This window comes from Carcharhinus amblyrhynchos, chromosome 12 (assembly GCF_965287045.1).
Source record: "Carcharhinus amblyrhynchos chromosome 12, sCarAmb.v2.hapA, whole genome shotgun sequence".
In the NCBI taxonomy this organism is placed as follows: domain Eukaryota; kingdom Metazoa; phylum Chordata; class Chondrichthyes; order Carcharhiniformes; family Carcharhinidae; genus Carcharhinus; species Carcharhinus amblyrhynchos.
In genome coordinates this window covers 83,802,726-83,828,625 of record NC_137335.1, presented here as the reverse complement: position 1 = coordinate 83,828,625, position 25,900 = coordinate 83,802,726, and the positions used below count along the sequence as shown (strand labels likewise).

The window sequence follows — 25,900 nt, the reverse complement described above, 5'->3', positions numbered from 1 at the left end:
GGACTGTTAGAAAAATGTATTGTACCACCTGGTATAATCACTAAAAAATCTGATATTTGCATTCTTTTTCTATTCTGACCCACCCCAGTACAAGTCCCTATATCACATTTCTGTGTTTAATCTTCCTTTGGGAATAATAAGAACATAAGAAATAGGAGCAGGAGTAGGCCATCTAGCCCTTCGAGCCTGCCCCGCCATTCAATAAGATCATGGCTGATCTGAAGTGGATCAGTTCCACTTTCCTGCTTTCTCCCCATAACCCTTAATTCCCTTGTCTGTCAGAAATCTAATGTAGGCACTGCAGGTTAGATAACAGGAAGACTGTATTCATTTAAATTCAAATTTTGAGCAATCATTTATTCGTTTTTACTTAACCTTGTAAGTAGGTTGCAGGGTCTGCACAGTAGCAATTAAGAAGAGTTACAGAGCAAAATAAAATTCTATATTCCGGACCAGGTTGGAAAATAACAGCCGATGTGAAGTGAGTTAGTGCCTTTTTCAAGAAGTCTTACGCATAGAAGTCAATGGGGAGAAACTGATCTTTGAAAAGTTGTGCAAAATGTTCAACAGCAAACAGGCAGCCCCCCCACTTTACATCCTGATCCATCCCTTCCATTGAAAACCAGGCTGATTGTTGGACTATTACCCGTCCTGCCCTCCCGAGGAGAGCCAGTTTTGCCTCCCAATGTCCCTCCACATGCAGGGGAAGAAACAGTTCTATGGTGGCTCTAATGGCTGTGAGTGCAGGGACTGTTTTGCTTGTTTTAAACATCTTGAATTCATTGACAGCAGAGCGTTGCTGGGAAAGTCCGTGTTTGGTGCAGGATTTTCCCCTGGCTGGAATGAAAGCAGCTATTGGAATTTAACCAGTGAGTGTGATCTGCCAGACCCATATATGGAGAGGAAGCAGTCTGTGGGGATCATGTGGAGTTTTCTTTTCAAGAAACACACTATACAGCTGACAATAATAAAAATGTAACTCCCTGTGTCCTACAGATTAAGTGAAATGTATTTGCAGATGGAGTTAGGGTATAGCCTTCTCAATCTGAGTTTATGTAATGTCCTGACTATATTGGGGGTTTTAAGCAAAACTAAAAGGTTTGCACACCTAGATTCCAACTAACAACAACTGATTTATCGGAAGAGATGTTTCCTGTACAGAGTACAAGCTGAAACTAAATCAACAGCGTGTGCAACACCCTAATGACACCACCATCAAATAATGTGACAGCCTTTTAAAACAATCATGCAACTACTTAAATATGTAAAATCTAGAAGGAACCAGGATATACACCCAACATATTAGAAGAAGAGGGAAATATTGCATCCAGGGTGTGCTGATATTCTTGACCAGCAGCTGTGGTGGGATTTGTACCAATGCCCCAAAACATTGGGTCTGGACCTCTAGACTGTTAGTCCAGTGACCACTACATCACTATCTAAGGTTGTTAAGGTCTAAGGTTTAAGGTTGTTAAGAAGGCGTACGGTGTCTTGGCGTTTATTGGTAGGGGGATTGAATTTAGGAGTCGCAGCGTCATGTTGCAACTGTACACTACTCTAGTGCGGCCGCACTTGGAGTACTGTGTGCAGTTCTGGTCCCCGCATTACAAGAAGGATGTGGAGGTGTTGGAGAGGGTGCAGAGGAGGTTTACTAGGATGTTGCCTGGTATGGTGGGGAGGTCCTATGAGGAGAGACTGAGGGATTTAGGGTTGTTTTCGTTGGAAAGAAGGCGGCTAAGAGGGGATCTTATTGAAACATATAAGATGATTAGAGGTTTAGATAGGGTGGATAGTGATAGCCTTTTTCCTCGGATGGAGAAAGCTAGCACGAGGGGGCATGGCTTTAAATTAAGGGGGGGTAGCTACAGGACGGATGTCAGGGGTAGGTTCTTTACCCAGCGGGTGGTGAGGGATTGGAATGCCCTGCCTGCTGCAGTTGTAAATGCGTCTAGTTTGGGGGCGTTTAAGAGATCTCTGGATAGGTTTATGGACGAAAAGGGATTGGTATAGGCTAGTGGGTCATTGTTTTTGTAACTGGTCGGCGCAACATCGTGGGCCGAAGGGCCTGTTCTGCGCTGTAATGTTCTATGTTCTATGTTCTATCTCTCCCCAAGGCAGCAGTGAGAGCTGGGCTGAAGGAAGGGTCAAAAGCACTAAGCCCTTGAGACCTGTGCTTCAGTCACTGAGAGAGTAAGAGAAGGTGAAGCCACAATGTCTCTTGTGGGATAGTTTGATTCACTTGTTATGTCTTACGTTTTGAGAGTAGCCTAGTACTTTGCGTCGTTTGTGTACTCTTAAACTGGACCAGCAGACGGGCACCACAACAGCTCAGTGACTATCACTGCTAGCTGTGCAGATACATGGATTTGGGCCAGTATCTGTGGGAGTTTGCGCATTCTCCCTGTGGTTGCGTGGGTTTCCTCCGGGTGCTCTGGTTTCCTCCCACACCCCAAAGATGTTCTCTTAGGCTGATTGGTGGAACAAATTGTCCCTAAATTATCCTCCCCTCAATCTGGTTTCCAATGTGGGTGCCATAAGCATAGACATGGGTCAAGGGTGGAAGAGGAAAAACACATTGTTAAGATGGCGGCGTGGGCTCGTTGGGCCGAAGGGCCTGTTTCCCGTGCTGTGTTGTTCTTTGTTCTTTATCCGCTTTCTGACTCTCTCCCAATTGGACATACGCACATACACAGACCATAACACAGTAAGCAACTTGTTGGAAGGAACCTCTTAGAGAGGGGTTGTAAAATTAGTAATTTGAGATCATTGCCCTCCTGTAAGGATTGTTATTGAGCCAGCAGCACCTCACCTCATCCCACAATGTCATCAACATTTGAAAGCACCGGCAATGTCACATACAAATGGGGGAAATAGTTAGTGCTGGAGGAGGTAACACCAGCGTGGTGTTTCAATGAGTACAGGGAAGGGAGACAAGACGTAAAAGTATTCTGAATATTATCAAGTACTTTGAAATGTAAAGTGCGGATAGTTGATGGGCATGCCAACTCTACAGAAAATTAACTGAAAGCAAGATTAAAACTGTGTGAACCTTAATAAAACACTAATTCAGCCTTAACTGGAGTACTGTGCCCAATTCTGGGCAGTGCACTTTTGGAAGGATATGAAGGCTTTAGAGAGACGTACAAATGTTTGATGGGAATGATCCCAGAGACAAGGGGCTTGTTTACATTACTTGGGTTTATCGGAGAACCTGAGGATGTTTTGCCTCGAGAAGAGGAGATTAAGAGAAGATTCAATAGAGATGTTTAAAATTCTGAGGAGGCTGGACAGAGTTACATAGAGGGGACTTTTGCCATCAATCATGAAGCAAAGGACAATGATTTGAGGGGATGGCAAAGGAACCAAAGGCAACGTGGGGAGAAAAATGTTCTTTCGCAGTGGGACACGGAATGTGCTGCTTGAGAGTTTATAGATTCAATCATATCTTTCAAAGAGAATTCCATATGCACCTATCACAGACTTTATATGTTCCTTTTCATTTCCCATGATTAATATGTCGTTAATCTGTGTTTTTGTATCCTCAGAATGAACATCCCAATTAAATAATTCCAGCAGCAAGTGTTTTATGAATTTTAAAACAAATAAAGTTGTTTCATATCACACCCTGGATTTCAAAATGCAACATCTCACTCAGTCTTCACACTCACACACACAAACACACACACACAAACACACTCACACTCACACACACACTCACACTCACACACACAAACACACTCACACACACATACTCACACACACAAACACACTCACACACACAAACACACTCACACACACATACTCACACACACAAACACACTCACACAAACACTCACACACACTCATACTCAAACACACACACACAAACACACTCACATACACTTACACTCACACTCACACACACAGACAAACGTACTCGCACACACACACACACACACATACACACACACGCTCATACTCACGCACACACACTCATACTCACACACACACTCATATACACACACACTCATATTCACACACACACATACACACTCATACTCACACACACACACACTCATACTCACACATACAAACACTCATACTCACACATGCGCACTCACACACACACACACATACACACACATTCGCACGCAAACACATACTCTCACACACACCCACACTCACACACACACACTCTCCCACACATACAAACATACTCATACTCAGACACGCACACCCACATACACACACTCACATACACACACACACACATACTCACACACATACTCATACTCACACAGATAAACTCACTCACTCACACACACACTCATAGTCATACACACACACACACTCACACACACACATACACTCATACTCACACACTGACAAAGACTCATATTCACACACACACTCATATTCACAAACACACTCATACTCACGCACGCACTCACATACACCTACACACACACATACACACACACACACTTGTACACACACACACTCATACACACATGCACATTCATACACACACACACATACACTTACACACCCACTCATACTCACACACGCACGCACACACGCACACACACACTGATACTGACACACTACACGCACACTCACACACACACTCACACACACTTACACTCATACACAAATGCTTGCTCACACACACTTATAGTCACACATGCCACACACTCATACTCACACACATTCACACACAAATATTAAGTACAAATGGAGGTCAAAAATTATGGTTGCAACTTATAATTATCACAGTCTCATTTGTGGCAGGCCTGTAATTCCTTTGATGAAAGTGATGCTTTAAAGTTGAAAGTCTGGTAAAGTCGATGGGCTTTCAGTAAATTCTCCAACTGGAAGTAGCCTCTTAGGTTATAAGAGCAGAGAACCTAAATGTGTTCCCTCATCGTGTGATTTCTGCAAGTTCAACATCCTTTTTCTAAACAAAAGGCTGTTTATTCCAGTCACCCTACATTGTCACTTGGCACCTCGAGGCAGCCAGTGCTTCTGTGTTTGAAAAACCCATCCAGTTTGAAATAAGACTTTTGAATTAGTTGCCGGAAAGAGCATTGGTACAACATCGATCTGGAAGGTTCCTCTTGTACCCGTCTGGAGACGTGGGTTTGGTTTCAATTCACAAAAGAAGTCAGATGACCCTTGGGTGATCACCTTTTGCAAACTTTGTTGAAAATATAAAGTTTCGATTGGAAGGTCCATAATGTACTGACACAAAAATATCACTGGGCTGCTGGGACACGACGGAAGAATGGGACTAGATAAATAGCTCTTACTCAGAGCAAACACAGACTTGACATGGCAAATGGGTGACTGTAGGAATTATTGCAGCAGATGACAGAGCTCATCAACTGGCTCCCTCTGACCCATCTCTATGGAGATACTTCCCGTCAGACAAATATATCAGAGCCAGCAGACATACTGTAGTTAATGACGTTCGCTCAAAGGAAGTGGAAACGATTAGTCGGTAAACAGTTCCCATGGGAATATCCCACCTGTGGTCAGAATATCACCCAGTGGAAAATCCACCACACTGTCTACCATTGGAACTGAGTAGTCCTGTGGCTTAGCACAGTGTACTCTTATTACGAAGGACTGGGCTTCAATCCAAGTCCATTGATTGCTCGAACATTAAGAGCCCTCACTACTTTACCATGTACCACCTAAAGAATGAAATATCGTGCCACACTTTCCGAGCTGCCCCATCAATAAGGTGACAGAAAGGAACTGCGCTATGACCCCGAGATATATCAATAGACATTTGTGCGTGGCACTCTGCAGATCCCATCATTTAAGAATCTTCCCATTCTGAACTCTTGGGAAGGGTTAATATCCTTGTGATTTTGGTTGTGATGATTCAGTCCCTTGTGTCATTAGTTTTTCTTCCATAATCCGTCCAGTAAACCTGGAAAATTGTGTTGGCTGAAAACATTCCAAGAAACACATTTTATTTCATAGAATCCTTACAGTGCAGAAGGAGGCCATGTATGTATATATTTGTTCCTTCTATAAGAACCACTCAGCTAGTTCCATTCCCCAACCTTTCTCCTGTGAATCTTCAGATTTTCTCTCTTTCATGTTAGGAAAACAAAAGTAATTTCAATATTAACATTGGTAAACATAAGAAATAAGGTATAGTTTTGAATGGGTTTAATTTAGAATTTCTGTGGAAGGAAGGTTTGCACCTATAGTTAGATTCCTGCTGGACAAAGACGTTTGCATGTGTGGGGTTGGTAAAGTTTCAATTGTTATTCTATGGTGCTTAGAGAGGGTTGCAACTTGATGAGTAAATAAAAATATAAAGAAGGCTAAGTCATTGCGGAATAACAGGAGATCACGTTCCAGAGGGAAGGGATTTCCTTTGTTCTTCGTCTTTGTTGAATTTGTTGGCAATTGGGAGATAGGACACCAGGAAGTGAACATTTCTCAATTCTATGAGGAGCAGATGATCTTCAAAGAAGCAGACTTCCCAAGAATCCAGATACAGTCCCGATAACCAGGGAATTAGGACAGAAAGAATATCTTAAGATGACTGAAGTTTAGAGAACAGAGGCCAAAGCAATGTTGAGAAGAATTCAAGAAAGAGTAAACGAAGTGTTCTGGGTTAAAGAGGCAATTGCTGTAACCAGGTTTAAAGTTAGAAAGCAAACATCAGAGATAAATCAGAAGTTTGATGCTGTTTTAATAGCACCTGGGAATTGTGAGTTAAAGCAATTGTGAATATATTATACAACAGTCAAGACAAAGGAATCCTAAAGGGGATGGCGTCAAATCTGAATACTGGGTTCACTGTTAAATGTGGAGCAGAAGCTTTGTTTAAAGCAGTCATTTGGAAAACTTGGACTAGATTCTGGTATGTAAACCGCAAATGGAAAGCATTATTGTGGAAGATTTTAAAGCATGTATTTGGGAATAGAGTTCGGAAACTCTCATGTGACAATCATCTGGGGGAATTCTGAGGAGACATCCACAGACACTACCTTGGGTTCAGAGCAGAATGAGTGTATTTGACCACAGTCAATCTGTGTGCTTAAAGGGACTTTTTGTTAATGAGGCCATTGATATTAAAATGTAATATTGTAATGAATCTGAATTAATTTAAAATCTGTGTGTATTTGTTGATGACTTCAGCCAGGTTAATGAGGTTGGTTTGCTAGAGTGTGAACTACCTGATGAGTCCTTGTTTGCACTTCAGTCCCATGCTCCTGATCTACGGGCACCTGGTGCAGAGAAGGGCGGGTCGGGATGGCAACCTTCTCATGAACCTATCCCTGGGCCTGGCAAGGTGCGCCATCAATAGGTCCAGGCAGCGATTGACGGAGTCATCCATCCTGACCGTTTGCCCATCTACCGTGGCTATATTTATGGCCAGATGTTCCTGAAGAGGAAGCATGCGGTGTCCACGAGTGCAGTTGATGCCTTCCATGCCCGCTGGGCACCACAGGGGCTGGGGTGTATTTTCAACCCTGATAATCACCTTTTGACTTAATGTTTTAAGTTTCCTTTCGACTTTGGTTTCTGTTTGGGCCATCCCTCCCTTCCTTTTTAGGGGGCTGCCCCTCTTAATTTGTCCCTAAGTTAATTTGAGTTTGTTTTACTTGTTGGGCCGTTAAAAGAACTACCTGATGAGTCCTAATTGATGGTTAAATCGGAGAGTGTTATGCTCCCTATTTAAAGCAGGTGTGTCAGACTCTCTGCCTGCATTCAGCAGGAAGCAACTGGAGAGCTGGCTGTATACAGATGTATGGCATAAATAAAGTAACTTGGTGACAGGACTTTTGCCTCCGTGGATCTATTATAATTTGTTAAACTGGGGGGAATAAAGGAGTATTGTAACATAATCCAACTTATCTTGTTTAAGAACTTTTTCTTGTTGTTAAAACTACTTGGTTTGATTTGATTTATTATTGTCACATGTATTAGTATCCAGCAAACAAAACTTCTCACGATATACTAATACATGTGACCATAATCAAATAGTTTTAACAACAAGAAAATATTCTTAAACATGAAAAGTTGGATTATGCTACAATACTCCTTTATAAACTCATATGTGGCCCTGTGATTCTGTTCCTCCACATTTTCTTAACAAAATAAAAGTTAGTCTTTTGAGTCAAGCTTCCATGCTGGGATCTTCCTGTCCAATTATAACATTAACTGGGATCATAACCAAAAATATCCCTGTAAAACTAAAAGATTGAATCTGCTGCCACACCACCGCCAGGCAGTGCATTCCAGATCCTTATCACTCAGTGTGGGAAACAATTTCCTCATGTCCCCTCTGGCTCTGTTGCCAGTTACCTTGGATAGATGCCCTCTGCTTCTCAACCCTGCTGACATTCACAGCGTTTTCTCCCGATACGCTTTGCCCAGACACCTCACGATTTTGAACACCAGTGTGGAGCTTGCATATTCACCCAGCGTCTGTGTGGGTTTCCTCCGGGTGCTCCGGTTTCCTCCCACAGTCCAAAGGTGTGCGGGTTAGGTGGATTAGTCATGCTAAATTACCCCTTAATGTCAGGGGGACTGGCAGGGTTAATCAGCAGGGATATGGGGACAGGGCCTGGGTATGATTGTTGTCAGTGAAGTCTTGATGGGCCAAATGGCCTCCTTCTGCACTGTAGGGATTGTATGATTCTGTGAACTCTCCTCTGAACCATCTCCTCTCCAAAGAGAATGATCCCAGGTGGATCATCAATCCATCCTCGTTTTATGGAGCTTGGCCTCCCTGGAACCATTCTCTGCTCTCTCTCTCTCTCTCTCTAAATCACTCACATCCCTTCTCAAGTGCAGTGCCCAGACAGGATGCCACAGTCCTGCCGAGACTGAACCAGTGTTTTATAAAGGTTCACCATAACCTCCTCACTTTTGTTCTCAGTGGCCAGGATTCTCCGGTTTTGTATGCCCCACTGCCAGCAAGAACAGAGAATTTGGCGCTCAGCCAAACCTTCATTCACTGCAGCGGGACTGGAGGATCTCAGCTGCAGAGGATTTCAGCCTATACACCTATTGAAAAGCGCGTGCTGTGTTAACCACTTTCTCCACATACCTTGCCAGCTTTGATGATTTGTGCACACATGCCCCTCAGCTCCTGTATCAGTTTTGGAATGGCATGCTTTAATTTATATTTCCTTTCCTCAACCTTCCTACCGAATGCACACGTTTTGCACCATTTAATTTTAGATTTTAAGTCATTTCCTTTTAATAAACAGTCACACCAGGCAGAAGTGATACTGGGCCAAATACTAAAAAAGTAAAACAGTCCAACTCAACAGTCAACATATTCAGGCTTCTGCTCAGTGGAAATGGAAATAATTAGTCGTCAGAGAGTTCCCACCCGTGGGTGTCGGAAAATTCACTATACTGTCTACCATGGAATTGGACAGTCCTGTGGTTCCGCACACTGCACTCTTGTTATTAAGTCCAAGTCCATTGATAGCTTGAAATTAAATCTCTGCCAACTACAAGAACCCTACATTGGGGCAGGTGAAATTCATCTTGGGTAATTGAACAAGTTTTTTTACACAGAGGCGGGGTGGTAAGTGCCTGGAATGACAGAGGAGGTGGTAGGAGCAGATACAGTAGCAACGTTTAAGAGGCAGCTTGATAGTTACATGAATAGGCAGGGAATAGAGAAGTGAGGACACATAGAGGCAAAAGGCCTTTAGTTTAGAAAGGCACCATGTGTCAGCAGAGGCTTGGTGGGCTGAAGGGCCTCTTCCTGTGCTGTACTGTTCTTTGTTCTTCTTTGGATGGAACATTGCCATCACTAGTTTTGTGCTAACATTTTAGAGGTACATGATTCCCAACATCTGGTAGATATCACCAAATGTACAAGAGAGGTCACTGTGATGGGTGGTGTGGAAAATGAAAAGCTTACAATAGTGGGGTGGCATTTAACGGTGTCCGAGCTACTGGCTAGAGAGCTGGTGGGACCTTTGTCTCTTTTCCAGAAGGCCTGTTGAGTTAAGTACCAATTAGACACTTGACAGCCTGCGTTGGGTGTTGACTGGGATCTACCAAGTGCTGCCAGCCAGTTGGAGATTGGCAGCTCTATCGGACATTCGCGCCACTGGGAGAGGGCAGCAGTGGCTGCTGCGGGTAATGTATCCTCTCGAGGCCTCAGATCATGGATAGATCCAGGCACACAAGTAAGGAATTGTGGGAGGTGATTTTCAAGGTGGACATCAGAGAAGACAGGGAAGGAGCATCAGCCGCAAGGGAAGAGGGTGGAACTTCTACCCGTGGCCAGCCGTGGATGCTGGTTCAATGGTGCAGAAACCAGAAAGAATGTTATGAAGCCCAACTAAACCCCAACAGTTTTTCTATTTTGGCATTAGTACAAGGTATTTCACTTTGGTTAGCTACTATTAACCCCTTAGGATGATTTATCAAGACAAACTTTATTTAACAATGCAGTTTAACTATAATGAATGAATTAGTTTATTTTTTACCAATTGAAATAAATAAACATGACAAGATGCAATTCTTAATGGTTAACCTATCTCAATTAGTTCCAATTTAAGCAATATTCCTCTTATAGACTTAAATTCCTCTTCTAAATCAGTCAGCAACACACAGGCTGACATATTTGCAATTAGGCTGCCAGCCCTCGAGCCTCCAGAACATTTCTGGGAGGAGAGGCAGAGAGAAGAGACCTATTTCTCCTAGCAGGTCCTAAAAAATAGCCTCCAGAGAGAGACAGGGAGACCTCTTGCTTCTTTCAGAACCCAGCAGTAACTGCCTGTTTTCCCTTGTAAACTTAGCTCCTCTCCTTAAACACATGACTGTCTCTGTCAATCAATCTAATCAAAACCCTTCTCTGAAAGCCCAGAGGAATAACCAAATAAACAAAAATGCATTAACTCAGATTAAAACAAAATATCCCGAGCTAAAACCAGTCATTGGCTACATCCTCAGCATGTGCTCTGCCTATTTTGCAGACAAATCTGCACCGTGTGAACAGAGCTGAATTTTAAACATACCCCTCACATGAAACATGATATAACATTTCTTAAAGACACAGTATCATCACAATGAGAAGATTCAAGACTGAGGTCAATGGGTTTTTTTTGCACTGAGAAAATTAGCGGATATGGAAACAGAGCAGGAAGGTGGAGTAGAGATAGAACACAGGCCATGATTGGATTGAATGCTGAAACAGGCTCGAAGGGCTGAATGGCCAACTCCAGCTTATTGTTCTTATGTCCTTATATACCACACCTGGAATTACTTGAAACTGGTACTGGGTTACATTAAGTATTTCACTATACAGCATTGAACCGTCTACACCAAATGGATGCAAAAGTTCACAAATCCAAGCAGCAAATGTTGACCTAAAATAACTCATCCCCCAAGATACTGGGACCAGACCAACCACCAAGAATGATCCCTGGAATGAAGAGCTTGTTGTATGAGGAACAGTTGAGGACTCTGGTTCTGTACTCATTGGAATCTAGAAGGGTGAGGGGGGGATCTTATTGAAACTTCCAGGATACTGAGAGGCCTGGATAGAGTGGACTTGGAGAGAGCGTTTTCACTAATAGGAGGAACTAGAACCGGAGGGCACAACCTCAGGCTAAAACAGAGATGAGGAGGAATTCCTTCAGCCAGAGAGTGGTGAATCTGTGGAACTCTTTGTTGCAGAGGGCTACGGAGGCCGGGTCATTGAGTGTCTTATATAGATGATCTGGAGGAGGGAACCGAGTGTAGGGTGTCGAAATTTGCTGATGACACCAAGATTGGTGGAACAGCAAATTGTGCGGAGGGTGTGGAGAGTCTGCAGAAGGATCTAGATAGGCTGGGCGAATGGGCCAGGAAATGGCAAATGGAATTTAATGTTGGCAAGTGCGAGGTGGTCTACTTTGGTAGGAAGAATGGTAGGAAGGACTATTACTTACGTGGCGAAAAACTGCAGCAGGCGACGGTGCAGAGGGACCTCGGAGTCCTTGTGCATGAGTCACAAAAACCCAGCCTGCAGGTGCAGCAGATGGTCAGGAAGGCGAATGGGATGCTGGCCTTCATAGCGAGGGGGATTGAATATAAAAGTAGGGAGGTCTTGCTGCAGCTGTATAGGGCATTGGTGAGGCCGCAGCTGGAGTACTGTGTGCAGTTTTGGGCGCCGCACTTACGCAAGGATATTTTGGCCTTGGAGGGAGTGCAGAGGAGGTTTACTAGGCTGATACCGGAGTTGAGGGGGTTGAGCTATGAGGAGAGGCTGAATAAACTAGGCTTGTACTCGTTAGAGTTTAGAAGAATGAGGGGAGATCTCATTGAGACGTATAAGATGATGAATGGGATGGATAGGATAGAGGTGGAGAGGCTCTTCCCGCTCAGAAAGGACAGTAGGACTAGGGGGCACAGCCTCAAGATAAAGGGGGGGCGGTTTAGAACGGAGTTGAGGAGGAACTTCTTCACTCAAAGGGTGGTGAATCTCTGGAATTCTCTGCCTGTTGAAGTGGTGGAGGCTGCCTCGCTAAATATTTTTAAGACGCGGGTTGATGGGTTTTTGATAAGCGAGGGGATTAAGGGTTATGGGGAGAGGGCGGGAATGTGGAACTGAGCCACGACAGATCAGCCATGATCTTATTGAATGGCGGGGCGGGCTCGAAGGGCCAGATGGCCTACTCCTGCTCCTATTTCTTATGTTCTTATGTTTTAAGGCAGAGATAGATAGATTCTTGATTAATAAGGGGGACAGGGTTATGGGGAAAAGGCTGGAGTGTCAGGGGTAAGTTTTTCACTCAGAGGGTGGTGAGTGAGTGGAATCGGCTGCCGTCGGTGGTGGTAGAGGCGAACTCGCTGGGGTCTTTTAAGAGACTTCTGGATGAATACATGGGATTTAATGGGATTGAGGGTTATAGATAGGCCTGGTAGGTAGGGATATGATCGGTGCAACTTGTGGGCCGAAGGCCCTGTTTGTGCTGTAGTGTTCTATGTTCTATGTTCTAATGGGGATGAGAAAAATATCAGCCATGGTTGAATGTAACCACCACTTTAGTGGATGCAGGTTAATAAATCCATCATTCTACACAATGAACGGCCAATAATTCCATCAGAAGATCAGACTCGATGGGCCAAATGGCCTAATTCTGCTCCTATGTCTTATGGCTTTATAGTCAACCAGCACCCCCTCACCTCACTAACCACCCTCCCCCCACTGGCAAGATGCGATCTGAATACTAAACTCCAAAGCCACCAACACACTGAGCTACCACTCAGGCGGAATAGTAAAAGAGGCAGCTGCTCTTTGAGAGGCTAATCAGAATTAACTTTTAATAATCCATTAACAGTCTTTCCAAAACATTTATTTGGAGGCTGATACTTTCCCAGCATTTCAATCCCCACACTCAGGTTTGGGCCGGAGCGAGAGACCCGGACATTGTCCAGTTGTGGGGGGGGTGGAGGAGGCCATTTAGCCCATCTAGCCAGTTATCAGCACTGTGGCATTTGCAAAGAATGAAAAACGGGAGAAGCGGGGATAGAGAGAGAAAATCCTCTTTCTCTTGGGCTAGGTAACCAGAGGGAGGGTGTTCACAAACGCCCCTCCCACCCTAACCCCAAATTCACGCCTGTCAGGCATTGCTGGGATTAATCCAAACCGGTTGTTTAAAAAGGTTGCATCTCTCTGCCCCCCACCGAGTTCAGTTATCCTCCCACTGCACTGACTGCCACACAGCAATAAACCAGAGCCGTGAGCGACTGAAAAGTTAGTGCCTGCAGTGACGTCTCGATGGCTCGATTTCGCTGCCCACGCACCAGGCCATTCAAAACAGCAGCAGCTGGCTGCCCGAGTTTTAATAGAGAAAATCCGACAGGAATTGCTGCTCACCGCAACGCTTTCCACATCTACCAACCCCGTACAAGTGCCCAAACAAGGAGGTAAATGTCAAAAAAGAACAGTCTGATCTTCTGATGGAATTATTGGCCATTCATTGTGTAGAATGATGGATTTATTAACCTGCATCCACTAAAGTGGCGGTTACAACGCTGCTAATAAATTGCTTCAACTCCTGTTTGTCCTAAACTCTGTTATCCATTCTCCAGTGTGTTACAATGACTCCCCGAAGTACAGTAACTTCCAAATTTTGCAATTAACTTTCATATCAGCTTTATTATTATACTGACGCTGTAATATTAATCTGCGGCAAATTTCAGTTCACTCAGGGAGTCTGGGCTGATGCGTTAGCACATACATACACGTTGGAGCCTGGAGCGATAGACATTGCTGGTGTAGACACCAACAGTCCATGGCTGACCAGGGGCTTCTCCTGTCCCTCCTGCCTGCCACTGATATATGGTGGAAGAACTTGCAGGTTGCTACCTAACCTGCTTGATTGAGATACACAGCTTCCTTTGCCATCAAGTTCTGGGGTGGAATCCCTGGCTCACAAGGCAGGGACACCACCCACTGTGCCAGGCAACTCCCTGGTCATACAATGGTATGTTTTTGATGGTACGCCAAAGATATGTTTCTATCAAAAGGATCACACGTGGAGCAGAGCTGTCTGTTCCACCAGAAGTGACTCTTCAAATGCAGACAATAAAAATGGAACAAAACTTAGAGATCAAAGAAAGGGTTTAATAAAGAAACATCATTACTCCAAACTTGGGGCCTTGCCCTAGGCCAATCCAAGCTCCTCACAATTCTACACAGGTTCCTATTTATAGTGGGTCAACTGGTCAGCTGACTATTACACCATTCTGCAATTGGTTCCATGGTTCACTGGGTCAGCTGACCCTTACATCTTGTTGCCCTTGGTCATCCAATATAAAGTTGTCACTGGTTACATTCTAACACTGTCGACAGTTCCAATGAACTATTACGCAACAAGATCTTGCTAGAAAGCCTTTCATTCTTGCCAATGATCAGGTGGTAGTGTCAGTCACAGTATAATCAGTTACTTTAGTTCTTGGAAGGTGAGTCACTTCACTGACGCTGTGACAAGCGTTGCTAAAACAAGCAATAAAATTGCATTTCCATTGAAATTTTTATGACCACCGGCTATCCCAAAGTGCTTTACAGCCAATGAGGTACTTGTGTGAAATAGAGTCACAAACAGCAGTCAGTTTGTGCACAGCAAGTTTCCACAGACTTATGAAAGGTGAAATGGTCTGATAATCTGTTTTCTAGTAATATTGTTAGAGGGATAAACATTGACCAGAAAGTCAGGGATTATCTTCCTGCTAGCCTTCAAAATAATGTCATAAGATCTCTTACATCCAACTGAGAGAGCAGACAGGGTCTCCACTCAAGTTCCCATTCAGCACACCCTCAATACCACAATGGAGTACCAACCCAGATTCCCATGCTCCGGTCACTGGAAAGGGACTTGGGTGGCACAGTGGTTAACACTGCTGCCTCACAGTGCCAGGGACCCGGGTTCGATTCCCGCCTTGGGTCACTATCTGTGTAGAGTCTACACGTTCTCCACGTGCCTGCGTGTGTTGCCTCTGGGTGCTGTGGTTTCCTCCCGCAGTCCAAAGATCTGCAGGTTAGATGGATTGGCCGTGCTAAATTGCATCTCCGTGTCCCAAGATGTGTAGGTTAGATGGATTAGCCATGGTAAATATGCTGGATCTGATGGATTAGATTTCTGATAGACTAGGGAATTAAGGGTTATGGGGAGAAAGCGGGAAAGTGGAACTGATCCACTTCAGATCAGCCATGATCTTATTGAATGGCGGGGCAGGCTCGAAGGGCTAGATAGCCAACTCCTGCCCCTATTTCTTATGTTCTTATGTAAATATGTGGGGTTATGGGGACAAGGTGGGGGAGAGGGTCTGGCTAAGATACTCTGAGACTTGATGCAGACCTGATGGGACAAATGGCTTCCTTTGCACTGTAAAGATTCTATGGACCCAAAACCTTTTGACTCAAAGTGTTACCAACTGAGCCCCTGCCACAGTTCTCCATGAAAAACTACTGCACCAGGTTAAAGCATTAGCTATCAGAGGTAGAATCCGGAACTAGAGGTCGAAATGAGGAAGCGGTTTAGCAGCAGTGAGGGGAATGATAAAGAGGGATGGCAAGAATGACACAGTGGTTGGCACTGCTGCCTCACAGCACCAGGGACCCGGGTTCAATTCCAGCCTCGGGTCACTGACTGTGTAGCATTTGCACATTCTCCCGTGTCTGCGTGGGTTTCCTCCGGGTGTTCCACTTTCCTCCCATAGTCCAAAGATGTGCGGGTTAGGTGGATTGGCCATGCTAACTTGACCCTAGTGTCAGGGGGATTGGCAGGGTTAATATGTAACGGGAATAGGGTCTGGGTGGAATTGTGGTTGGTCCAGACTGGATGGGCCAAATGGCCTCCTCCTGCACTATAGGGATTCTTGGAATTTGAGAGATTTGCTGAGTAGGGGGCTGCAGAGATTGGTTCAAGAGCCCCTACCATTCTCCAAATACACACCTGAACCGGGTTCAAAAGGTAAAATAAATTCACTGACGACGACACAACTAAACCACAGCGACAAAGCAACCAATAAAATACAAAAGGTCTCTGCCAAATGATGCAAAGTGTCAAAAAGTGGCCGGTAAAGTTTGACTAAGCGAATGGTGTGACATATAGGAAGGGAAAATGATGTGATAAGAAGGGAAGTTGAAAGAGAAGTGGGAGTGAAAACAGACTCAACACTCAATGGGTCCAGCCATTGCTGAACAGCAAACATGATGTGGAGATGCTCGCGTTGGACTGGGGTAAGAAATCTCACAGCACAGGTTAAAGTCCAACAGGGTTATTTGGAATTTCAGGCTTTCGGAGCACCGTTCCTTCACCTGAAGAAGGAGCAGTGCTCAGAAAGCTCGTCATTCCAAGTAAATCTGTTGGACATTAGCCTGGTGTTGTGAACAGCAGAGAGGCAATCTGACTCCTTTGAGTTACATTATGAAAACAGGAGACTGTAAGCCTGAGATTACCATATTGAAATGTTGTCATGAGTCTGTTGTGACACACCTTAAAATCTGGTCTCCAAGGCACAAGGGAAGCATCTTGGAAACATTGGACAGAAAGCACTGGAGTAGTTTCAGAGCAGCACTGGAGTCGTTTCAGAGCAGCACTGGAGTAGTTTCAGATCAGCACTGGAGTAGTTTCAGATCAGCACTGGAGGAGTTTCAGAGCAGCACTGGAGTAGTTTCAGAGCAGCACTAGAGTAGATTCAGAGCAGCACTGGAGTAGTTTCAGATCAGCACTGGAGTAGTTTCGGAGCAGCACTGGAGTAGTTTCAGATCAGCACTGGAGTAGTTTCAGATCAGCACTGGAGTAGATTCAGAGCAGCACTGGAGTAGTTTCAGAGCAGCACTGGAGTAGTTTCAGAACAGCACTGGAGTAGATTCAGAGCAGCACTGGAGTAGTTTCAGATCAGCACTGGAGTAGTTTCAGAGCAGCACTGGAGCAGTTTTAGATCAACACTGGAGTAGATTCAGAGCAGCACTGGAGTAGTTTCTGAGCAGCACTGGAGTAGTTTCAGATCAGCACTGGAGTAGATTCAGAGCAGCACTGGAGTAGTTTCAGATCAGCACTGGAGTAGTTTCATAGCAGCACTGGAGTAGATTCAGAGCAGCACTGGAGTAGTTTCAGATCAGCACTGGAGTAGTTTCATAGCAGCACTGGAGTAGTTTCAGAGCAGCACTGGAGTAGTTTCAGAGCAGCACTGGAGTAGTTTCAGAGCAGCACTGGAGCAGTTTCAGAGCAGCACTGGAGTAGTTTCATATCAGCACTGGAGTAGATTCGAATCAGCACTGGAGTAGTTTCAGAGCAGCACTGGAGTAGATTCAGGTCAGCACTGGAGTATTTTCAGAGCAGCACTGGAGTAGATTCAGGTCAGCACTGGAGTAGTTTCAGAGCAGCACTGGAGTAGATTCAGGTCAGCACTGGAGTAGTTTCAGAGCAGCACTGGAGTAGTTTCAGAGCAGCACTGGAGTAGTTTCAGATCAGCATTGGAGTAGTTTCAGAGCAGCACTGGAGTAGTTTCAGATCAGCACTAGAGTAGATTCAGAGCAGCACTGGAGTAGTTTCAGATCAGCACTGGAGTAGTTTCAGAGCAGCACTGGAGTAGTTTCAGAGCAGCACTGGAGTAGTTTCAGATCAGCACTGGAGTAGTTTCAGAGCAGCACTGGAGTAGATTCAGAGCAGCACTGGAGTAGTTTCAGAGCAGCACTGGAGTAGTTTCAGGTCAGCACTGGAGTAGTTTCAGAGCAGCACTGGAGTAGTTTCAGAGCAGCACTGGAGTAGATTCAGATCAGCACTGGAGTAGTTTCGGAGCAGCACTGGAGTAGTTTCAGAGCAGCACTGGAGTAGTTTCAGAGCAGCACTGGAGTAGTTTCAGATCAGCACTGGAGTAGTTTCATAGCAGCACTGGAGTAGATTCAGAGCAGCACTGGAGTAGTTTCAGATCAGCACTGGAGTAGTTTCATAGCAGCACTGGAGTAGTTTCAGAGCAGCACTGGAGTAGTTTCAGAGCAGCACTGGAGTAGTTTCAGAGCAGCACTGGAGCAGTTTCAGAGCAGCACTGGAGTAGTTTCATATCAGCACTGGAGTAGATTCGAATCAGCACTGGAGTAGTTTCAGAGCAGCACTGGAGTAGATTCAGGTCAGCACTGGAGTATTTTCAGAGCAGCACTGGAGTAGATGCAGGTCAGCACTGGAGTAGTTTCAGAGCAGCACTGGAGTAGATTCAGGTCAGCACTGGAGTAGTTTCAGAGCAGCACTGGAGTAGTTTCAGAGCAGCACTGGAGTAGTTTCAGAACAGCACTGGAGTAGTTTCAGAGCAGCACTGGAGTAGTTTCAGAGCAGCACTGGAGTAGTTTCAGAGCAGCACTGGAGTAGTTTCAGATCAGCACTGGAGTAGTTTCAGATCAGCACTGGAGTAGATTCAGAGCAGCACTGGAGTAGTTTCAGATCAGCACTGGAGTAGTTTCAGAGCAGCACTGGAGTAGTTTCATATCAGCACTGGAGTAGATTCGAATCAGCACTGGAGTAGTTTCAGAGCAGCACTGGAGTAGATTCAGGTCAGCACTGGAGTATTTTCAGAGCAGCACTGGAGTAGATTCAGGTCAGCACTGGAGTAGTTTCAGAGCAGCACTGGAGTAGATTCAGGTCAGCACTGGAGTAGTTTCAGAGCAGCACTGGAGTAGTTTCAGAGCAGCACTGGAGTAGTTTCAGAACAGCACTGGAGTAGTTTCAGAGCAGCACTGGAGTAGTTTCAGAGCAGCACTGGAGTAGTTTCAGATCAGCACTGGAGTAGATTCAGAGCAGCACTGGAGTAGTTTCAGATCAGCACTGGAGTAGTTTCAGAGCAGCACTGGAGTAGTTTCAGAGCAGCACTGGAGTAGTTTCGGAGCAGCACTGGAGTAGTTTCGGAGCAGCACTGGAGTTGTTTCAGAGCAGCACTGGAGTAGTTTCAGAGCAGCACTGGAGTAGTTTCAGATCAACACTGGAGTAGTTTCAGAGCAGCACTGGAGTAGTTTCAGATCAGCACTGGAGTAGTTTCGGAGCAGCACTGGAGTAGTTTCAGAGCAGCACTGGAGTAGTTTCAGAGCAGCACTGGAGTAGATTCAGATCAGCACTGGAGTAGTTTTGGAGCAGCACTGGAGTAGTTTCAGAGCAGCACTGGAGTAGTTTCAGATCAGCATTGGAGTAGTTTCAGAGCAGCACTGGAGTAGATTCAGATCAGCACTGGAGTAGTTTCGGAGCAGCACTGGAGTAGTTTCAGAGCAGCACTGGAGTAGTTTCAGATCAGCACTGGAGTAGTTTCAGAGCAGCACTGGAGTAGTTTCAGAGCAGCACTGGAGTAGTTTCAGATCAGCACTGGAGTAGTCTCAGAGCAGCACTGGAGTAATTTCAGAGCAGCACTGGAGTAGTTTCAGAGCAGCACTGGAGTAGTTTCAGATCAGCACTGGAGTAGTTTCGGAGCAGCACTGGAGTAGTTTCAGAGCAGCACTGGAGCAGTTTCAGATCAACACTGGAGTAGTTTCAGAGCAGCACTGGAGTAGTTTCAGAGCAGCACTGGAGTAGTTTCAGAGCAGCACTGGAGTAGTTTCAGAGCAGCACTGGAGTAGTTTCAGAGCAGCACTGGAGTAGTTTCGGAGCAGCACTGGAGTAGTTTCAGAGCAGCACTGGAGTAGTTTCAGAGCAGCACTGGAGTAGTTTCAGATCAACACTGGAGTAGTTTCAGAGCAGCACTGGAGTAGTTTCGGAGCAGCACTGGAGTAGTTTCAGATCAGCACTGGAGTAGTTTCAGAGCAGCACTGGAGTAGTTTCAGAGCAGCACTGGAGTAGTTTCAGATCAGCACTGGAGTAGTTTCGGAGCAGCACTGGAGTAGTTTCAGATCAGCACTGGAGTAGTTTCAGATCAGCACTGGAGTAGTTTCGGAGTACTGATTTGGGGTCTGTGCTTTCAACTGCTGAGATCCAAAGTCCTGGATTTACTCCCTGCGATGTTTCAGCGTTTCTACTTTAGCCCCTTGATGTCTCTCCTTAAAAACCCCCTCTTTGACCAAGCTTTTGGTCGCCTGCTATCTCCTTCCCTGTCAGGTTTGGATTGAATAATGCTCTTGTGAAGTGCCTTGTGGTGTTTTGCTCCATTAGAGGTGCTCTCAAATTGCGAGTTGGTGTTGTTGAGTTAATGGTAGGAGGGAGTGAATAAGAGGGGTTCTTCGATCAAAGAGAAAAGAAAATTACAGCACAGAAACAGGCCCTTCGGCCCTCCAATCCTGGACCGACCACACTGCCCGACAGAACTAAATCCCCCTACCCTTCCGGGGACTTTATCCCTCTATTCCCATCCGATTCATGTATTTGTCAAGGCACCCTTTAAAAGTCACTATCGTATCTGCTTCCACTACCTTCCCACTTAGTGAGTTTCAGGTACCCACTGCCCACTGTGTAAAACACTTGCCTCGTACATCTCCTTTAAACCTTGCCCCTCGCACCTTAACCCCGTGCCCCCTTAGTAATTGACAAAATAGAGATGTTTATAAGATACATAAGAATCTAATTGGAATAGAACTGACAAATCCTAACCATGGTTTAATGATAAAGCACAATGCTGTAGTGAAATTGATACAAACGGGCAAAAGGCAGGTTCGGGACTGATGTTAGGGACTCATTCTCCACGATGTTAAATTTTTTAGCTCGATCAGGATAGAACATAGAAAACTACAGCACAAACAGGCCCTTCGGCCCACAAGTTGCACCAATCATATCCCTACCTACCAGGCCTATCTATAACCTCAATCCCATTAAATCCCATGTACTCATCCAGAAGTCTCTTAAAAGACCCCAATGAGTTCGCCTCCACCACCACTGACGGCAGCCGATTCCACTCACCACCCCCTGAGTGAAAAACTTACCCCTAACATCTCCTCTGTACCTGCTCCCCAGCACCTTAAACCTGTGTCCTCTCGTAGCGACCATTTCAGCCCTCGGAATAGCCTCTCTGTAATTAGTCAGGGGCCAGCTCACTGCAGTGCTGTGGGACCTTCAGAAACCTATGAACTAGAGTTGAAGCAGGCAAGTGGCTTCTGACATCATTGTGAAGGTTTAACATAAGTAGAGCAAGGACTTTGAACTCATAGAATCCCTACAGGCAGAAAGAGACCATTTGGCCCATCGAGTCTGCACTGACCACGATCCCTAATTGAGGATTAGATAGGGACAGTGAGAGCCTTTCTCCTCGGATGGTGATGGCTAACACGAGGGGACATAGCTCTAAATTAAGGGGTGATAATTATAGGACGGATGTCAGAGGTAGGTTCTTTACTGAGAGGGTAGTAAGGGCGTGGAATGCCCTGCCTGCAGCAGTTGTGGACTCGCCAACTTTAAGGACGTTCAAATGGTCACTGGATAGGCGTATGGATAACATTGGAATAGTTTAGGTTCGAGGGTCATTAGATTGGTTCCACTGGTCGGCGCAACATCGAGGGCCGAAGGGCCTGTACTGCGCTGTAATGTTCTATGTTCTATCCCCATAGCCCCATGCATTTACCCTGCTAAGCCTCTGACACCAAGAGGCAATTTAGCATGGCCAACCCACCTAACCTGCACATCTTTGGACAAAATCAAAGATCTGCCATAGCATGAAACAAATAAAAATATTGTAAAATACCGTAATTTGCACCTGAAACATGCATTCAATCAACGCTAGATTGCTTTCACAGTGCTTATCGATGTATCTCACAGCTACTGGTCTGATGATGCCTGTTCCACTGCCCCCAAACTCCAATTTCCAGCTGTGCTTAACTGCATGTTGATCAGTCCTATCCCAGCTCTTAGCATAAGCGTTCAGTTCGGAGCTCTCTCAATGGTTAAATTAACCATGGGGAAGTTTATAAAGTGCCTAGCAACTCTAGATGGTCTGTAGGATCCTACAGTGCAGAAGGAGGCCATTCGGCCCATCGAGTCTGCACCGCCCACAATCCCAACCTGACCCTATCCCCATAACCCTACGTATTTACCCTAGCTAGTGCCCACTGACACTAAGGGTAAAATTTAACTTGGCCAATCCACCAAAGCTGCACATCTTTGGAGTGTGGGAGGAAACCGGAGCACCCAGGGAAACCCAGTTAGACACTCCACACAGTGACCCAAGCCAAGAATTGAACCCGGGTCCCTGGCACTGTGAGGCAGCAGTGCGAACCACTGTGCCACCGTGCCGCTCATAATGCCACCTTGTCACCCATGTCAGGTATAGTGCGCAATGGTGTTGTAATGGTGTGGTCACTAGACTAATGACCCAATCTAATGCCCTGGATCAGTGGCAACTACTGGCAAATCCAGAATTCAAAGTGACTGTGACAATGACAACTAATTATTACAAACTCACTTGATCCATCCAGGGAGGGGAGTCTGCCATCTTTACCCAGCAGGAACTCCCACAACAACAGGTCAAATTCAACAGGCTTATTTGTTCGCACAAGCTTTCGGAGCACTGCCCTTTCATTAGGTGAGGGTAGTCATGTGATATCCGCATCACGGTTATCACCGTCCTTACCCAGTCTGGTCTGTACGTGACTCCAGAACCACAGCAACGATTCATTCTCAACTGTCCCCCGAAATGACATCACGTGCCATTCAGTTCGAGGGCAATTAGGAATGGCCTTGCCAGTGACACCCACACTCCACCAAATCATTTCCAAAAGGTACTTTCCAAACTCAAGCCTGACACTGAATTGGGGCCATACTTTTTGTGCTGACCTCCAGGGGGCTCTATATCACTTCATTCCAGAATCAGAACAGGCCTCATTCCGTATTTACAATGCAACTTTAACGTCATTGAGAAGCAGAACACTGAAATCGTTCCTATATGAATGGCATGATTGTCCCAGCGTTTTGCTGAATGCGTCGGTCTCAACCCGGCATCCTCTGGGACATTGTCCTTAGTTAATGGCTAACGTTTTAATGACAATCTTAATTGAGGATGCAGCATCATTGAGATGCAGTGGACTGTTCTTGTAATGGTAATGCTCTCCTTCAAGGGTCCCCTTTCCCCATTTGTCATTTATATATATCCCCTATTGCACAGAGAACACGCAGACTGCAGATGCTGTTTGGCGCTAAAGCCTGCACGCATTCTATCAATGACGACAGATCTTCACATATTTACCTTCAATCACCTCTCACCATGAAGTGCAGACAGAATAAGGACCACGCACTTTGGATTTCCTCCTTCCTCGGTGTGTATTAACCAAGATCACCCCTCGTTACAAATAGCAGAGCACATCACCAGAATAGGAAGGTGGACACAAGGGGGAACAACAAGGGGTGCAACCCAGGTACAACAGTCTCATTCTGACCCTGTGACATCCATGTAGGGACAGGCCAGGCACTCAGCAACCTGGTCCTGGAGCATGACCACATCTTTCCTGTCCAACAATATCAATATTTATATTGATAAATCCTCTTGCAAACACTTCACAAAGGCATATCATATCACTGGCCTCTTAGGGGGAAAAAAAATGAAAGTAACTGAGGAAATATAAACTAAGATTGCAGAATTTTCTTTCTAAATCAAACCCCCTTCACCTTTAATTTTGCAAACTGATGGATATTTATCTTCTCCAAGCGGGGCCTTCCTATCCGAAGCATGAGATTTGAGGGGAGAGGAATTTAAAGTGTTAAAACTGCCTCAAAATGCAAAGGTTAAAATTCATAAAATTAGACGTAAACATGTCAAAAAGGGAAAATGTTTTTCAGTCTTTTGTCAGTGATGATGGTTGATAGATGAAGATGTTGTTTTGTATCAGGAGAGGGGAAGGTGATGGAGAGGAGAAACACCTCCATTAAACACCAAATAATATTCATTGAGTAAGGCATCTTCTGTGTCTGCCTGTGTGTGCATGGGGGTGGGAGGCGGAGAGAGTGGGGAGGGGGGGCAGGGAGGGGAGGTGGGGATGCATTTAGCAAGAAGAAGAAAGCAATAGCAGCAGCGACGCCATAAGAAGAATCATCCGGAGTTTACTCTCTCCATGACTTACCAGGTCTATGAATGTGAGGAACTTCCAGCTTCCGCCGTATGTTTGGTGAGCTGGGATGTCGAGGGCTTTGAAATTGCAGAGGATGGAGAGGTAGGAGAGCAGGATGGCGACCCGCAGGACCTGGGAGGGGATGAGAGCCATGTTGCCGCTGCTGATGCTGCTCCTCTCCTCTGCTGCCTAGTAACTGCCCAGAGCCAGAGGGAGCCTGTTACCATGGAAACCTGGGCTGGCAGGCTGCAGCTAGGCACAGGATCACATAGGCCTTCAGGACAGAAAGAGCAAAAATACACACAAATGAATCTATTATTCTTCAAGCATACAAAATATAACCCAGACTGGATATGAAAAATGGATGTTTTAATGAATACACTGTCATAGAGCTGTAATGCAATGTATTCACAAATGCTAATGGATAAATATTAATCTTTCTTCCTGTTAAAAAAGGGAACATGTTCCATATATCAAATCAATTTGCTATTATCTATATTGATCTATGTATCAATCATACTTACTTCTCTATCTTTAATATCCAACAGTTTTTATTTATCTATTTGTATATTTATTCACAAATTATCTATCATGACCCGATAATCTATCTATCTATCTGTCTGGCTGTCTATCTGCTTGTCTAGTCTTTCTGTTTTTTCTATCTATCTATCTATCTATCTATCTATCTATCTATCTATCTATCTATCTAACTATCTATGTATCTATCTGGCTATCTATCTGCTTGTCTAGTCTGTCTGTTTTTTCTATCTATCTATCTATCTATCTATCTATCTATCTATCTATCTATCTATCTGGCTATCTATTTGCTTGTCTAGTCTGTCTGTTTTTTCTTTCTATCTGTCGATCTATCTATCTATCTATCTATCTATCTATCTATCTATCTATCTTCTATCTATCTATCTATCTATCTATCTATCTATCTATCTATCTATCTAGCTAGCTAGCTATCAAAATCTATGTATCTATCTACCTAGTCTATCGCTATCTATCTATCTATCTATTTATCTATGTATCTATCTATCTTCTATTTATCTATCTATCTAGCTATCAAAATCTATGTATCTGTCTGCCTAGTCTATCGCTATCTATCTATCTATCTATCTATCTGGCTGTCTGCCTAGCTATTTGCCTGTCTGTCTATCTATCTGTCTACATCTATTTACCCATGTATCAATCTATTTATCAATGTATCAATCAATCTATCTATGTAGCTATCCATTTATCTATGTGTGTTTATTCATGAAGACACATATATATTTGTACTATGCAATGGACTTATTTCCTATGCTATTTTAATTTTCCCGCAGGGGTTACAGATATATATGTCGCCAGGTATCAATGACTCCATTGCTGGATAAATGCTTACTTATCTTCACAAATAAAAGGCAGTAAATTACCACAATT

The 25,900-nt window shown here is 44.7% G+C and overlaps 1 protein-coding gene across 1 annotated transcript in view; it reads right to left on the bottom strand.

Annotated features, from left to right (window-relative positions):
* The window catches only part of aig1 (androgen-induced 1 (H. sapiens)), a 107,848-nt gene extending 82,970 nt beyond the window's left edge, over nucleotides 1–24,878 (bottom strand). Inside the window, exon 1 of the mRNA XM_080200853.1 lies at nucleotides 24,488–24,878. Within this exon, the coding sequence (XP_080056979.1) occupies nucleotides 24,488–24,628 (141 nt within the window). The 5' untranslated portion in view covers nucleotides 24,629–24,878. The remainder of the gene's footprint in view (nucleotides 1–24,487) is intronic.
* Nucleotides 24,879–25,900: the final 1,022 nt, after the last annotated feature.